The following is a 14,329-nucleotide window of genomic DNA, read 5'->3' on the forward strand; positions in this document are numbered from 1 at the left end:
ATACTCTATTTTACTCCAAGACTCAAATTTTTTGGTGCAACAAATCAAAGGGAGCAAGAAGAGTATGAATTTCAGGTAAATAATCACTTTCAACCATTACATTGTTCACATTATTAATGTTTTTTTTTATAAAAAGGTTACGTAGCTTCCGTAGATCCATCTACGGAACGTGTTGAGGAAGAACACTTCCGTAGGTGCATCTACAAAATAATCCCTGCAGTTTTTTTCCAGCATTTTGTAATTCTGTGTGACTTTGGCAAAATAAGTATGGTGCACCCCGATAATATTTCAGGAGAATTAGCTACAATAGTCGATGTTTGTACGAATATCAATGGGGTAGTCGCAAATATGGTAGATGGCGGAGGTGACTTTAGTAGCAAGCAAGACTTTGATGATCGTGAAAGCATGCTAACATGGATTCGTAGGGATGTAACTAACCTTGGTTTTGGTGTGGTGATAGGAAGATCGGATAATGGTATGGCAAGATGAAACCCTTTTGTAACAATATTGTGCGAAAGAAGCGGGAAATACCATCCTCCTTTAAAGAATTTTAAAAGAGACGACACGAGAACTAGAAAATGCGAGTGTCCATTTAAAATCCGTTATTACATGTTGGCTAGCAAGAAATGGAGATTATCTGTTATTAGTGGTTTGCATAACCATGCTTTGTGCTCAAAATTACAAGGTCATCCTATGGCATGTCGGCTCAATCCAGTTGAGAAGGCGTCTATTAAAGACATGTCCTTGAATTTTGTCCAACCGAAAAATATACTTGCCACATTGAAAAGGAAGGAACCCGACAACATATCAAATATAAGGCAAGTGTATAATCAACGGTACCGCAATAATAAGGCGAGTAGGGGAGATAGGAGCGAGATGCAAGAATTGTTGAAATTGTTAGATGATAACAAATACGTGTCGCCGTACATAAATTGTGATGACGAGGTTACGGTCCGAGATATTTTTTAGACTCATCCAAATTCGATAATGTTGTTCAACACTTTCTCGACAGTGTTCCTTCTCGATTCTACCTACAAGACCAACAAGTATCGACTCCCATTATTTGAGATGGTCGGTGTTACATCTACTGAGAAGACATTTGCCGTTGGTTTTGCTTTTTTGGAGTGTGAAAAAGAAGATAATTTTTTGTGGACATTGGAGGTGTGTCGCTCACTTTTGAAGAAACAAGTCGAGATGCCTAAGGCGATTGTTACGGACCGTGACCCTGCTTTGGTGAATACGGTTGCAAAGGTATTTCCTTCTTCCGATGCATTACTTTGTCGATATCACATATCATGTGATGTGAGAAGTAAGGTTAAACCCACCGTGAGAACGAAACAAGTAGGGACCGAAGGTGGAAAATCGTTGAAGCCCGGAGTGGTTGTTAACCAAATAATGGATGCATGGGCCTGTATTGCAAGTTCGTCGACAAAAGAATTATACGCCGATGCCGTATTGCAATTTCGAAAAATATGTGAAAAATATCCCGATTTATTGAAATACGTTGATAGCACCATTCTTGACAAGGTGAAGGAGAAATTTGTTTGTGCATGGACGAATAATTCTTTTTTGTAGTTTATGTGTTTTATACTATACTGCTTTGAATTCTGCCAAAAAAATAGCAGGGAAACTTTCATAGATGCATCTACGGAAGGGTGTTATATAGAAAATTATGGGTGTTTACCGTAGATGCATCTACGGAACGGAGAAATCTATGACCCTTCCGTGGATATATCTACGGAACGTTCTGTGACAGAGATTGTGTGGTACATAGTCTCCAAAGGCTTCTATAAATTTGGGGTTTCTAGGTTTGCATTACACACAAACACAAACACAAAAATGTCTCGCATAAGGCCAGAATCATGGAAGCGAACATCATCCAAGCGTTCCGATCCTGAACCGGAATATCACATAAGAGAATGGCATGTCATTCTCTCTCCCGTCAAATCCCCCATGTCGATTAAGTTTTGGAATATCCATTCATTCGACCAACTCAAGAGGACTATCATGTCTTTTTTAGAGGGCGAGTACAAATCTGGCGAAGTCATTAGAAGGATCCAGAGGCTTAGAACAAGGACCTCTTCAGTGACCGGAGAAAAAAAGAACGTTGGTGGGATGAAGTGAAATTCGACATAGATTGCATTCAAATGATGCATGGATCAAATGACGTTGTTTTAACCGTTGTAATTTCTTAGATCTCTTAGTTTTCTTAATTTTTTTGTTGGAAATTTCGTTGTAATGCCGATTAATCAATGAATCAATGCACGAGTCTTTTATGGTTAAAAATATCGTTGTTCTGGTTCCATAGATGCATATACAGAAGTCTTGCGTAAATGCATCTACGGAACAAAACAACATTAATCAAAAAAGAGATACTTCCAAAGATGCATCTACGAAAACACAGTGAAAGTTTTGTCAATTCGATAGTACGCCTCATACCTATGGCGTGTGGGGTGCGTTAAGAAAATCTTCCATTTCTTTACGATTTGGAGAGGTGATAGTGTAAATAGAGTGGTATAAGATAGATTTTTTTTTGTTGTTGTCGACAATAAGCTTGGACCAACTCCGAACTAACCATTCATTTTTCTTTTTGGAAAAAGGACACGTCGATTACCTACGTGAAGAAAATGCAACAAATACAGACACAAACTCCAATCTCACTGAATTTGTTTTGAATCTTCATTCATTGCCCCTTCGCCCTCTTCCAGAGCCACTACCAACCTAACACCGTCTCTTCAGTAATTAAACAATCATTATCACATTAATTAATCTTATTATTATTATTATTATAATTAACTTTTAATTATCTATAAACTCATCCATCAATGCCTTCTTCAGGTTCGTTCATCATCATCATCATCATCATCATCATCTGAAGTATTTGATTGTTGTGTCATTTTCCGTAACTGGTTTCTGTTTTGTTATTCTTTGCAACAGTTCACAGATTAACAATGGCAGCTATCGCTAACTCCTTATCACTCAAACACACTCTCGCAACTCGCTTTCCACAAACAACAACGCGAACTCGTCTTTATTCCACTTCCAGAACCTTCCAGAGATGTTACGCTTCTTACGCTAATGAAAATCGCGAGTAACACTTTCAACTCTTTTCACCATTTATTAATCGATTCTAAATTAATCGATTATTTTTAATTGATTATTGATTATTCGCAGGTATGTGATTGTTGGCGGCGGAAATGCGGCCGGATACGCCGCTCGTACTTTCGTCGAGCACGGTGTCGCCGATGGCCGTCTTTGTATTGTGACTAAAGAGGTTATTATTATTTTTCTTCAGCAAGAACATGAATCATGATCAAATTTTAGTGTATGTGTTTGTGATTGTGACTTTTTCTACTGAATTCGTGGAAATAGGCGGTTGCACCTTACGAGCGTCCTGCTTTAACGAAAGCTTACTTGTTTCCTCCGGATAAGAAACCGGCGCGTCTTCCGGTGAGAATATTATCGCGAATTTGTTATTAGTTACTCAAAGAATAACTGTTTTGTGATTAATTATGTTCATATTCTCTGTTATTTAGGGGTTTCATACTTGTGTTGGATCTGGTGGAGAAAGGCAAACTCCAGAGTGGTATAAAGAGAAAGGGATAGAGGTACTTTATTTTATGCGGTTTTAGGTATTGTGAGATTAACTTATTTAAATTTATGTGTTGACGTAAAATTTGCGGGACGATTTAAGAGAGCTTATGAAAACATTTGATGACACGTTGATAAACTATTTTCAGCTTATTTTCTGAAGTTCTCCATGATGAAAATAGCTTATAAGTTATATGAAAACAATTCCACTTATTTTATCTTTTGTTATAGAAATAGCTTATATGTAACACTTCTATACTATATGGTTATGTTATAAACACTTAATTTAGGTGTTTATCGAAACTAGGCCTTAGTTACTTATTTCCTACTTCACACGAAAAAAGAGATTAAAAAACGAATGGTTGAGTGGTTTTGTCTTCTTTTAGAGTGCTCTTGCTGTGTTAAGTGCGTACGATACAATGGACATTGCATTGTTTGAAATGGAATGGTGAAACTGAACTCATATTCTTAATCTCAGCTATTATGAAATGGAAATATTCTATCCTAGGAGAGTCTTAGTTTAGTGTAACTGAGTAACGGAGTAAGGCAGGAAACAATTCTCATCCGTTGAAGTTAATGAAATGCTTGAAATACTCAATTCCACGCTGTTGGTTTTGCTTTGCAGACGTTGTATGAAGATCCGGTAGAAAACATTGATATTGAAAAGCAGACTTTGACAACGAGTTCTGGAAAGCTTCTTAAGTATGGATCACTTATTATTGCTACAGGATGTACATCCTCAAGGTATATGTGTATTTACCTCATTTGAGCTTCTGCTGTTTCCATAAAAAATGGTGCTGGAAATCCAATTCATCTGCTATCTTGTTATTAGGTTTCCAGAGAAAATTGGGGGAAACCTTGATGGTGTCCACTATATTCGGGATGTTGCAGATGCTGACTCGCTGGTTTCATCGTTGGTAATCTTACACCTTTCTAACATGACATATTGTTCCAATGATTATTTCTGGTATTTACGTTTAAAATGGGAAACTTTTTGCAGTCCTTACAATCATTTGATATAAGGCCATTCAAATTATTTTCTATTATTACTAGTATTTAATATTTTCAATGCTTTCCATATGGATATGTTGTTATGACACGATCCTGCTCTTACATCCTTTCATATAAATTGCAAAATCAAATTCTGGATATTTCCTGCTAAAGCTATTTCCAAGAACCACATTGTTGTATTTTTGTACCTGTAAAAAATTAATTAAGGCATAAAGTTTGTTCCTCATTATGTTTTCTTCTTCTTCTGTTTTTAATTTCCAGGAAAAAGCAAAAAAGGTTGTAGTAGTTGGAGGTGGTTATATAGGAATGGAGATTGCTGCTGCAGCTGTTGCTTGGAAACTTGATACTACAGTATGTTTCTTTCCTACACTTTTTTCATTGGGGAATGCTAGCAAAACTCTTTCTTAATGTGTGTGAAACGGTCAACTAGATCACTCGTTTTGGGAGGGACTATTACATTATGGTTTGTCCTATATGCTGAATAGTGAAGTATAAATAAGCAATGCCATATTAAGTCTTTCTAGTCGCTGGTTTTGTTGATTTGCCTGCACTAGATTAGGACAGGTATGACAAGATTTTCTTGTATTAGCTGCTTATGCTCGTTCCACATTGCTCCACCAAGAACCTTGACTATTATCATGCTTCTAGTGTCATTTTTCCTGTAAATTTCAAACATTGGTAAGCAAGTGACAGGGGAGTTAAACCCATGCATGGATACTTTGACAATCCATAATCCCATACATATGTTGTCATTAAACTTATACCTATATATGAAAATTGATTGCTGTTTTATTTAGCTTTTGATATACTGACTCTGAAATATGTTCCTGTAAAAATATAGATCATATTTCCAGATGATCACTTTTTACAAAGATTGTTCACTCCTTCTCTTGCCCGTAGATATGAAGAACTCTACCAAAAGAATGGAGTTAAAATATTGAAGGTATTTCCTCCTTCCCCGCTCTTCCATCTTTCTTCCCTGTATTGTAATTTGCAACAAGTACTAAATTGTAATGGGTATGATTAATATTGTTTTCAATCATTCTATTCTCTTACTCTTCAGATGAGTTGTTTGCTACAAGTATTTATTTTGAACCTATTATTCCTCAGGGTGCCTCCATTAAGAATTTGGAAGCTAGTACTAATGGTAACGGACGTGTAGCTGCTGTCAAACTTGAAGATGGATCTATTGTTGAAGCAGATACTGTATTTTTCTTTTTCCATTTTCTTTAATATGTGGCTGCAGCTACTTGCTGAAATTTTACTTTTATAATAATCACATGATTAGCGAAAGCATAGAAGTGTTGCGTTTACATTAGAGAAGAAGATCAATCGATGGAAAATTACTTTTTCTTTCTAATTTGCAGGTAATTATAGGCATTGGAGCGAAGCCTGCTGTTGGTCCCTTTGAGAGGTTGGGTTTGAATACTGATGTTGGTGGTATACAGGTGAGGCCAATGGATATTCAAATATCTTGAATAGTATTCAAGATTAGACATGTTATTTGGTTCTTAAAATATCTGCATCAATTTAGAGGGTAATTAATTGAACATGATTGCATTGTTTTCTGTTTAGCGTTGTTTTTGAACATGTTAATTATCAATTTTTGGAGATCATGTTCCATGAATTAAAATCCCATGTTCGCAGATAAAATAAGAGGGGTAGCCAAAATAATAAATTCAAGGACTTCTAAATATGTTAGTATCCTGTATTTCAGGTTGATGGTCAGTTCCGGACAAGCATTCCAGGAATATTTGCTGTTGGTGATGTAGCCGCTTTCCCTTTAAAGGTATACTATTAGTTTGTTGAGATGAGTTGTCTCAATTCATTCTTGAACTGACATTGACGTTTTAGGAAAACTAGACAAATCTTCAAACTCAACTCATTCTTGATCTAACATTTGTGCTTTTGGAAAATTGGGCAGATATACAACCGTGTTGCTCGAGTTGAACATGTAGATCATGCTCGTAGATCGGCACAGCACTGTGTGAAAGCATTACTCAGTGCACAAACTAGCACGTATATTGGATCATATTTCCTGCAACTTGGAATAACTTTTTCTTTTTTTGGTCCCTCTTATATTGCTGAATTTCGTTGATGATTTTCAGGTATGATTATCTTCCTTACTTCTACTCAAGGGTTTTTGAATATGAAGGAAGCACTAGAAAAGTATGGTGGCAGTTCTTCGGAGACAATGGTAAAATATTAGTTTGAAATAATATCAATTTACTACCTTTCTTTTGTTTTACCTTTTATTTCCCCCTATTTCATCTCATAGTTCTCAGATTGTTAAATTTTCATTGAACAGTTGGAGAAACGGTTGAAATCGGAAACTTTGATCCTAAAATAGCTACTTTTTGGATTGAATCTGGTAACAGATTGTTTTACTGTTCTTTTTATTTTTTGTATAGATGTGTGTGAATTATCTCTGAGCTTGAGGGGAGGATGGTTCCACGCCTGTGTTCGTATTTATTTGTTTTATCTTGATTATTATTATTACTAAAAAATGTGTTAATTCCGCACAGGTAAGCTGAAGGGAGTTCTTCTTGAAAGTGGGAGCACTGAGGTGATTGCCTCGTTTTTTCTATTTGAATTAGATATTTACTCGTCAATGTTATTATTAACTTGGCTTTATTACTATAGAAGAAGTGCACTGACGAATCAAATAAATTATATTCAGAATTAGTCCTGTGTTTATTTAGTCAATCCTGAGTAGTGTTTGTTTGAATATATGTATCAGGAATTTCAGCTCCTGCCTGAACTTGCCAGAAAGCAACCTTCTATTGATAAAGCCAAACTTGAAAAGGCGACCTCAGTGGAAGAGGCCCTAGACATAGCTCGGGGATCCTTGCAAGCCGCTGTCTAGAACAGAGGATGCTGTAATTTATCTTTTACGGATATAGATCACCCGTGATTATCTGTCTTCATCCTCTACTAGGATTGCTTGCCCCTTAGGAGAGCGAATAATTTTTATGGTTTTGTTACGCGGCATCATGTATTATGTAATAATGGATTTGAAGAGTAGTGTCTTATTACGATTTAACCTTTAAGCAAAGTAGGAGCCAACTTAGAAATAAGTTGAAAGGGGTATTGATAAGGCGACACGACACGTATGAAAAAATGCATGTTATAATACATGTATATATGATGTGTTAATTTATATTCTTGTTTAAGGACGTCTCTATGGAAATTATGTTTGCTATAGTATTTTATTTTACTAGTGTTTGTTTGTTATAGTAGATTGATCAAAAGATTGTTCATAATTAGGGCTGAAAATATGGGGCATTTGACTAAACCATATGGTTAAGCTTACATTAACTTAATGTTAGATATAACTTATTTTTTTACTTATTTTAAATTAAGGTAAAATAAAAGGAAAGGGCACTAGTTATTGATAGATGCGACACACGATTGGAACTTATCATTGTGTTACATCCTCCATTCGGCCTGAATTATAAACAAATATTCTTTTTTTAGATTCATTGAGTAATGGATGTGTCTGGTCTACATAAAAAAAAAACGATACCGTGTAACATAAATTTTTGTACAAACTTTTACATGTAACAAACATTACAATCACTTATTAAATTCATAAATCTTGCTTTCATTATATAACTTTTTTTTACTTAAAGTTGTTGATTTATAAGTATCAACAACTTGTTTACAAATAAATACTGTTACCAACTCAGCTAACAAGTGTCAACTGAGCTTTCATTATATAACTAATAATTGATTTATAAGTATCAACAACTTGTTTACAAATAAATGCTGCTACCAACTCAGCTAACAAGTGTCAACTGAGCTTTCATTATATAACTAATGATTATAAGGATAAAGTTTGTACAACATTGTTGGAGGCACTTCGGGGGTCAACGAGAGAGAATTTTAATTTTGGGATACACTTTGTGAGAGACATACTACTTGTACACTTTGGGTTTTAATAAAGGAACGTTATTTTGTCAATTTTGTAGCTATATATTAAAATTAGTGATACGATATAAAAAATATTGAAGGATGCTCATTTAATCTTGATGAAGTCAAAATGTGATGGAAACATGAAAAGGGTTGTTAGGAAAAAGACCTAAAACCATTTAGAAATGATGATGGTGCATAGCTTTTAACTAATCCAGAAATTAAAAAAATAAAAAGTTTAGGAAACAAGGAAAAATCGTGGCCAAAAGTAAATAAAATCGGTATCTACAATATTACAAATCGGAAAACTTGACTGCAAGTTATCCGGTAAAGAAAAGTTACAAATTGAAAAACTTGACTACAAGTTATCCGGTGAAGAAAAATTACAAACCGGAAAACTTGACTGAAAGTTATCCGGTGAAGAAAAACTATAAACCGGAAAACTTAACTGCAAGTTATCCGGTGAAAAAAAATTACAAACCAAAAAACTTGATTGCAAGTTATCCGGTGCACTTTGGTAGAGGTGTAAAATGGTCATCTCGACCTCAACACTTTACGAGCCATGCTTGTCTCTAGCTCGATAATTAGTCTCGCCTCCCCATTCAACTCTATCAATAAGTCATTTCTTTTGTAATACTAACTAAGGTCTCTCATGTCCAAAATTTTATTAAATCATCATTCTCTACTATAAAATTCGGCCTTTGGGACCAGTTCGACTCCATCAACTTCTACGAAGAAGGCAACACAACGAAGAAGGCAACACAAAAGAGGTTTGAGAACTTGTTAAGGAAGGTGGCTAAAGCCAAGAAAGAGGAAAAATAAAAGGTGTTTCTGATCCCTCTTTGTGGAATGCTTATGTGTGTAGGAGAGGGTACAAGGAAATGAAAGACTGCTTTAAATTGAATGCTCTTGACTTTGCCCATAACTATGGCTGTGTTGTTTTAGGTTAGCGTTTAAGCTTGCTTCTTTTTTAGGGTTTTATTTGTCGTCAATACAATATGTCCTTAATAGAACCAATCTTATTCTTAAAATTTCATACTTTTATCAGATCTTCCTATCTATTAATCGGGCTTGTTTAGGTAGATGTTGTTGTCTGGCCGGACTAATGGAACAAGCTATTATTACGATCATTGATGAATACAATCAACTATCATAAACTATTTCATCCATGGATCAAAATTAAGCAAAATATGGGATACCACCAACATAAAGTGTACCTATTAAAAAAAATCTGTTTTTTTTAATTGGCTCATGTTTTGTTAAACCGCCCATAAGAACCATATTTTGACTTTTATCGGAAGAATATCCAATAATATCTTTTATTGAGTAAATAATGTATCCAGATCCTAAAAACAACAATCCTGTAAGTTCTTTTTAAATAAATTTTATAAAAATTAAATATATTACATTATAGATATTTCTAATTTTGATAACACATTTATTAAATATAACACACATATCCTGGATCCTTCGTAATGACACTTTTATAAAGTTTTGGTTCGATTCTTGACATGATTCTCCTTTATTCTTGAGATGCACGACTCCATTATTGTGGAAGACATTCTTGTTGAGAATCAAGTAAGAAGAAGAAGTCCCACATTGATTATAAAAGAGAAGATTGAGTACTTTATAAGTGAGAGAACCCACATACCTATTACCTTACCTTAAGGTTTTGGGTGAGTATGTGGTGTGTCTCTCACCAAGGTGTGTCCCAAGTTTAAAATGCTCCCTCGTTGACCCATCAAATTGCCTCCAACAGTGGTATCAGAGTCTGGTTTTGAGAAAGTGACCAACTTACTTGTATTGAAAAGTACCCCACATGGGCATGGGTAAGCGTCTTGCATGTGGGTAAAGAGTGTCTCGTTGAAAGAGTTTCAACGTCGGTACAAGTGTATGCGGAAGAAAGAGCTTCCACTTGAGGGAGAACATTGTGCACTCACACTTGCGAGGAGAGTGTTAAGAATCAAGTGTGAGGAAGAAGTCCCACACTGATTAGAAAATATAAGATTGAACACTTTATAAGTGAGAGAATCCACACACCTATCAACTTAAGGTTTTGGGTGAGTATGTGGTGTGTCTTTCACAAAGATGTGTCCCAAGTGTAAAATGCTCCCTCGTTGACTCCTAGAATTGCCTCCAACGTTTCTCGCGAGAAATTTTATTTTAAATAGGTAATGGAATTTTCTTGATAGAAATCCTCTTATACCAAGTTCCATAAAAGAAAAAAATTGCGACTGTCTCATACCTTTCTATCTCAAGCCAGATAAGCTAATATGAAAGCAGTCTCCAACAGGTGAATTATCCCTAAAGAAAGCATAAGAGTACAAGAGATAGTCGGGTAATACAAAATATTGGTGCAAGTTTTCCTAATCAAATAATTTTCCATTCTAAATCTTTCTCGATTTGGAGACTTTTACTAAACAAAGTCCCAATTGATGAACAGTTAATAAGGAGAAGCTGCTTTATTGCTTTGAGATGTAGCCTGTGTAAAATCAATGAAGAAACATCTTCTCATTTATTCTTTGACTATATTTACTCCATCTGTTCCACAATGAATGATCTAGTTGACCATTTCACACAGATTAAGAAAAATGTATAATTGCAAGATAGAATAATATTTTTACTAAAGTATCACTTATCAAGTATTGAGGATTGTGAAAGTAGTATTAATTAGAGGGTAGAAGTAAAAAAATTAATTATTACTACATTGGAAATTGAAACGAGTCATAGAACATTTTATTATACTAAATGAACCACTCATTGTGGAATAGAGAAGGTATGTTTCTAAACTTTGATTTTGGTTGACTTAATCCATGTTTAAATTTAGAAATGGGACACGATTTGGGTAATTTGTGGTAGAGCTTCGTGTGCTCATTGTGCTCTTATAGTTAATATTGTAGTTATTCATCTATTTAACGCAGTTTAGATTGCTAGAAATAGAGCTAGATTCAATGAGAAGTTCATACATGTTTTTTCTTCCATTAATTACATATTTTACTACATGTTCTTTGTCTTTGTCTGGTAACAATTTTGTTGTCTCTTTGCATACTACTAGTATGCAAGATTTTGTTGTTTTGAAAATTTTCAATGTTAGAAGTTTTAGAAATAATTTGATAGCTGCCTATGTGGAACTGTATTAGTGTTAATCGCGATGACATGTTTTTAAATAACTCCAAAATTTCGTTTGTGGGGTATTTTTAGAGACTATAATAGTTTATTTCTTTTCTATAAATTTTTGAGTGTTTCTAATTCTTTATCACCGAACTTTGCTATAAAAATCATAAAATTCGTTAATAAGAATTGTTAGCATATCTTTAAAAAAGAGACTCAACTTCATTTGTATGCCTTCAACCCTCCATTTATAGTACCTTGATAAATTTGCATTAAATGGATCAATTATATAAATATTACATCATATTTTCACTTTTTAATTTTTCACATGAGAATAATTGTAAAGACTCACTCGCCAACTTAAGTTTTAGTGTGACGGATTTTGTTCAATTTTACTCGTTAACAATTTTTTTAGACACGAGTCATATTAATGTGATGTCTCATATATCCAACCATCTAGATTGATTGACAGCAACATGTACATTGGTATTTCAACGTGAGAACACACAAAAAGCCAAAAGAAAGAAAAGTAGTATTTGGTTGTGCAGGGGAAGTTGTTTAATTGGTTTCCTTGTTGCGCACGCCTAATAAATAACAAACAATTATTTTCTCCGTTTCAATATACACAAGTAAGCAATAAAAAATTCAATAATTTCAAATATAAAAAAAATCTCCTATAATTATTAATATTTATTATCACTATTCTAAATTCATCTTTAAATTTTCAAAGCAAAAAAATAAAAGTAAAATTGGAAATAGTGTTTTCTACTCATGATTTAAATGTCCTTAACTCATTTTTTAAAGGGAGTTTTTTTCTTCTTCTTGTTTATATTGAAATCAAGCATTTGTATTGACTTGTTTTGGAGTATCTTAAACGTCCTTGTGACTCTGTTTTTCTACATATTCTCCCAACACCAAATTTCATTCCATCTTTCTCTGCTCTTTCTTCACTTCAATCCTCCTTTCTCTTCAATTTTTCTATTCACACCCCCTTCCTACACTCAAAATGAAGGTGAGAGTTTCTTCCTCCAAATTACATGACACTTTCCTATTCAATTTCCTTCTTGATTCTTTCCTATTCAACCTATTCAAAATAAGCTAGAAAATTCAAGTTTTTAATATTTCTTATAGTAGATTAAGATATTTATATCACACCAACTTCATCATTTTCTTACTTGTTTCATCAATAAAACTATGATACTTGGTGCATAACCTTCTTAACAAGGTTTAATAGAAGTTTAAATCCTAATTAACATGTTTTGTTGGTGTCTTTTTTGTTTTGTTTTGTTGTAGAAAGTGGTGGTGAAGTTGGATTTGCATGATGATAAAGCAAAACAGAAAGCCATGAAATCAGTTTCTAGCCTTTCAGGTACTCACTATAGTCACTAATAAACTACTATTAAGGGAACACCTTACTCTACTAATATAGTTTATTTGTCCATAAATTCCTTAACTGACAAAAACTGATATTGCTAGGTTGAATGACATCACAAGAATTCGAACTTTGAATCTCATAATTGTTTGTCTAGATTTCTCATGATTATTATCATTTCGTCTACGGACAAAAAAATTAGTAACACTAAATTATTAGACTGTCTTTTTAGTAAAAATTCCATTAAAAATTTCTCATATCATAATCATATGAATTTGTACAAAAATGGACGGCTAGCATATGTTTATTTAATTATTTAGTTATGCTCTAATTTAAGAGTAATGTTATTTCAACATTAAAAAAATATAACTTTGTATTATACACCAAATATTAGAAAACAAAACAATTTTGTTGTCCAAACTCCAAATACTATTTTTTTTTGGTTAACTATATGCAAAGGATAAATAATGAATGATAAACGTGTAGGCATTGATTCAATCGCCATGGATATGAAAGAGAAGAAGTTAACAGTAGTTGGTGACATAGACCCTGTGGATGTTGTGAGCAAATTGAGAAAATGGCACACTGAAATTCTAACAGTCGGGCCGGCGAAAGAGCCGGAGAAGAAAAAAGATGATGGAAAAAAAGATGATAATAAGAAGAAAGAAGATGATAAGAAGAAAGATCCAAATGAACAAATTGCTGAGCTTGTTAGGCAATATAGAGCATATAATCCTTACATGACTACATGTTATCATGTTCAGAGTATTGAAGAGAATCCAAATGCTTGTGTTATTTGTTGAGTATTATAATGGTTTGAAAGGGACATGGAATTGAGTTGGAAAAAGTCAGGAATGTTTGCTTGTAAATTATGAATTTGTTTGATATATTATTATTATTATTATAACTAGTAGGAAACCCGTGCTATCGCACGGGTCTGGCGGGACTTCACATTACATGTACCTAATTATGACTTGAAAAGTTCTTTTATATATATCAAACATATATATTTAACCAAAATGCAACCCAAACTTAGTCATGTTAATTCCAAAAACTTAATAGTTAAAAACAAAAGTGCTAATAATACATCTAAACTTTTAGCTCTTTAAATAAAACAATAAAATATATAGAAGGTACAATCTTCAAATGCTATATTCTTAAATTATCATAACCAATCAGTAAGAAAACCTGCATCATATACCTGCATAGTAAAATGCATAAAATAAGATGTATATTTATCAAAACTTTAGAAAAAAATAAATAAAGTGTGTAACATATATAGATACAAATAATGAGTAACATTAATATATTTATAACTTATAATCATTTATC

The 14,329-nt window shown here is 33.6% G+C and overlaps 2 protein-coding genes across 3 annotated transcripts; both read left to right on the forward strand.

The window, feature by feature from the left end:
* The first annotated feature begins 2,589 nt into the window (after positions 1-2,589).
* On the forward strand, positions 2,590-7,819 carry LOC131603667 (monodehydroascorbate reductase, chloroplastic/mitochondrial-like). 2 transcript variants are annotated; one of them, XM_058876080.1, is made up of 17 exons: positions 2,590-2,738; positions 2,938-3,091; positions 3,175-3,274; positions 3,373-3,450; positions 3,537-3,608; positions 4,217-4,335; positions 4,424-4,508; positions 4,864-4,953; positions 5,444-5,545; positions 5,713-5,808; positions 5,970-6,050; positions 6,320-6,391; positions 6,527-6,621; positions 6,711-6,799; positions 6,911-6,973; positions 7,128-7,168; positions 7,343-7,819. In XM_058876080.1, exons 2-17 carry the CDS (start codon positions 2,952-2,954, stop codon positions 7,466-7,468), a joined length of 1,449 nt encoding a protein of 482 aa, XP_058732063.1. In that variant the 5' UTR covers positions 2,590-2,738; positions 2,938-2,951; the 3' UTR covers positions 7,469-7,819. The 2 variants fall into 2 exon arrangements, with proteins under 2 accessions (XP_058732063.1, XP_058732062.1); XM_058876079.1 differs by having other exon boundaries at positions 2,674-2,838.
* Positions 7,820-12,430: 4,611 nt separating this feature from the next.
* On the forward strand, positions 12,431-14,029 carry LOC131608068 (heavy metal-associated isoprenylated plant protein 39-like). Its single transcript, XM_058880008.1, has 3 exons — positions 12,431-12,637; positions 12,919-12,994; positions 13,484-14,029. Exons 1-3 carry the CDS (start codon positions 12,632-12,634, stop codon positions 13,798-13,800), a joined length of 399 nt encoding a protein of 132 aa, XP_058735991.1. The 5' UTR covers positions 12,431-12,631; the 3' UTR covers positions 13,801-14,029.
* The last annotated feature ends 300 nt before the right edge of the window (positions 14,030-14,329 follow it).

Source organism: Vicia villosa, linkage group LG5 (assembly GCF_029867415.1).
Source record: "Vicia villosa cultivar HV-30 ecotype Madison, WI linkage group LG5, Vvil1.0, whole genome shotgun sequence".
Lineage (NCBI taxonomy): Eukaryota > Viridiplantae > Streptophyta > Magnoliopsida > Fabales > Fabaceae > Vicia > Vicia villosa.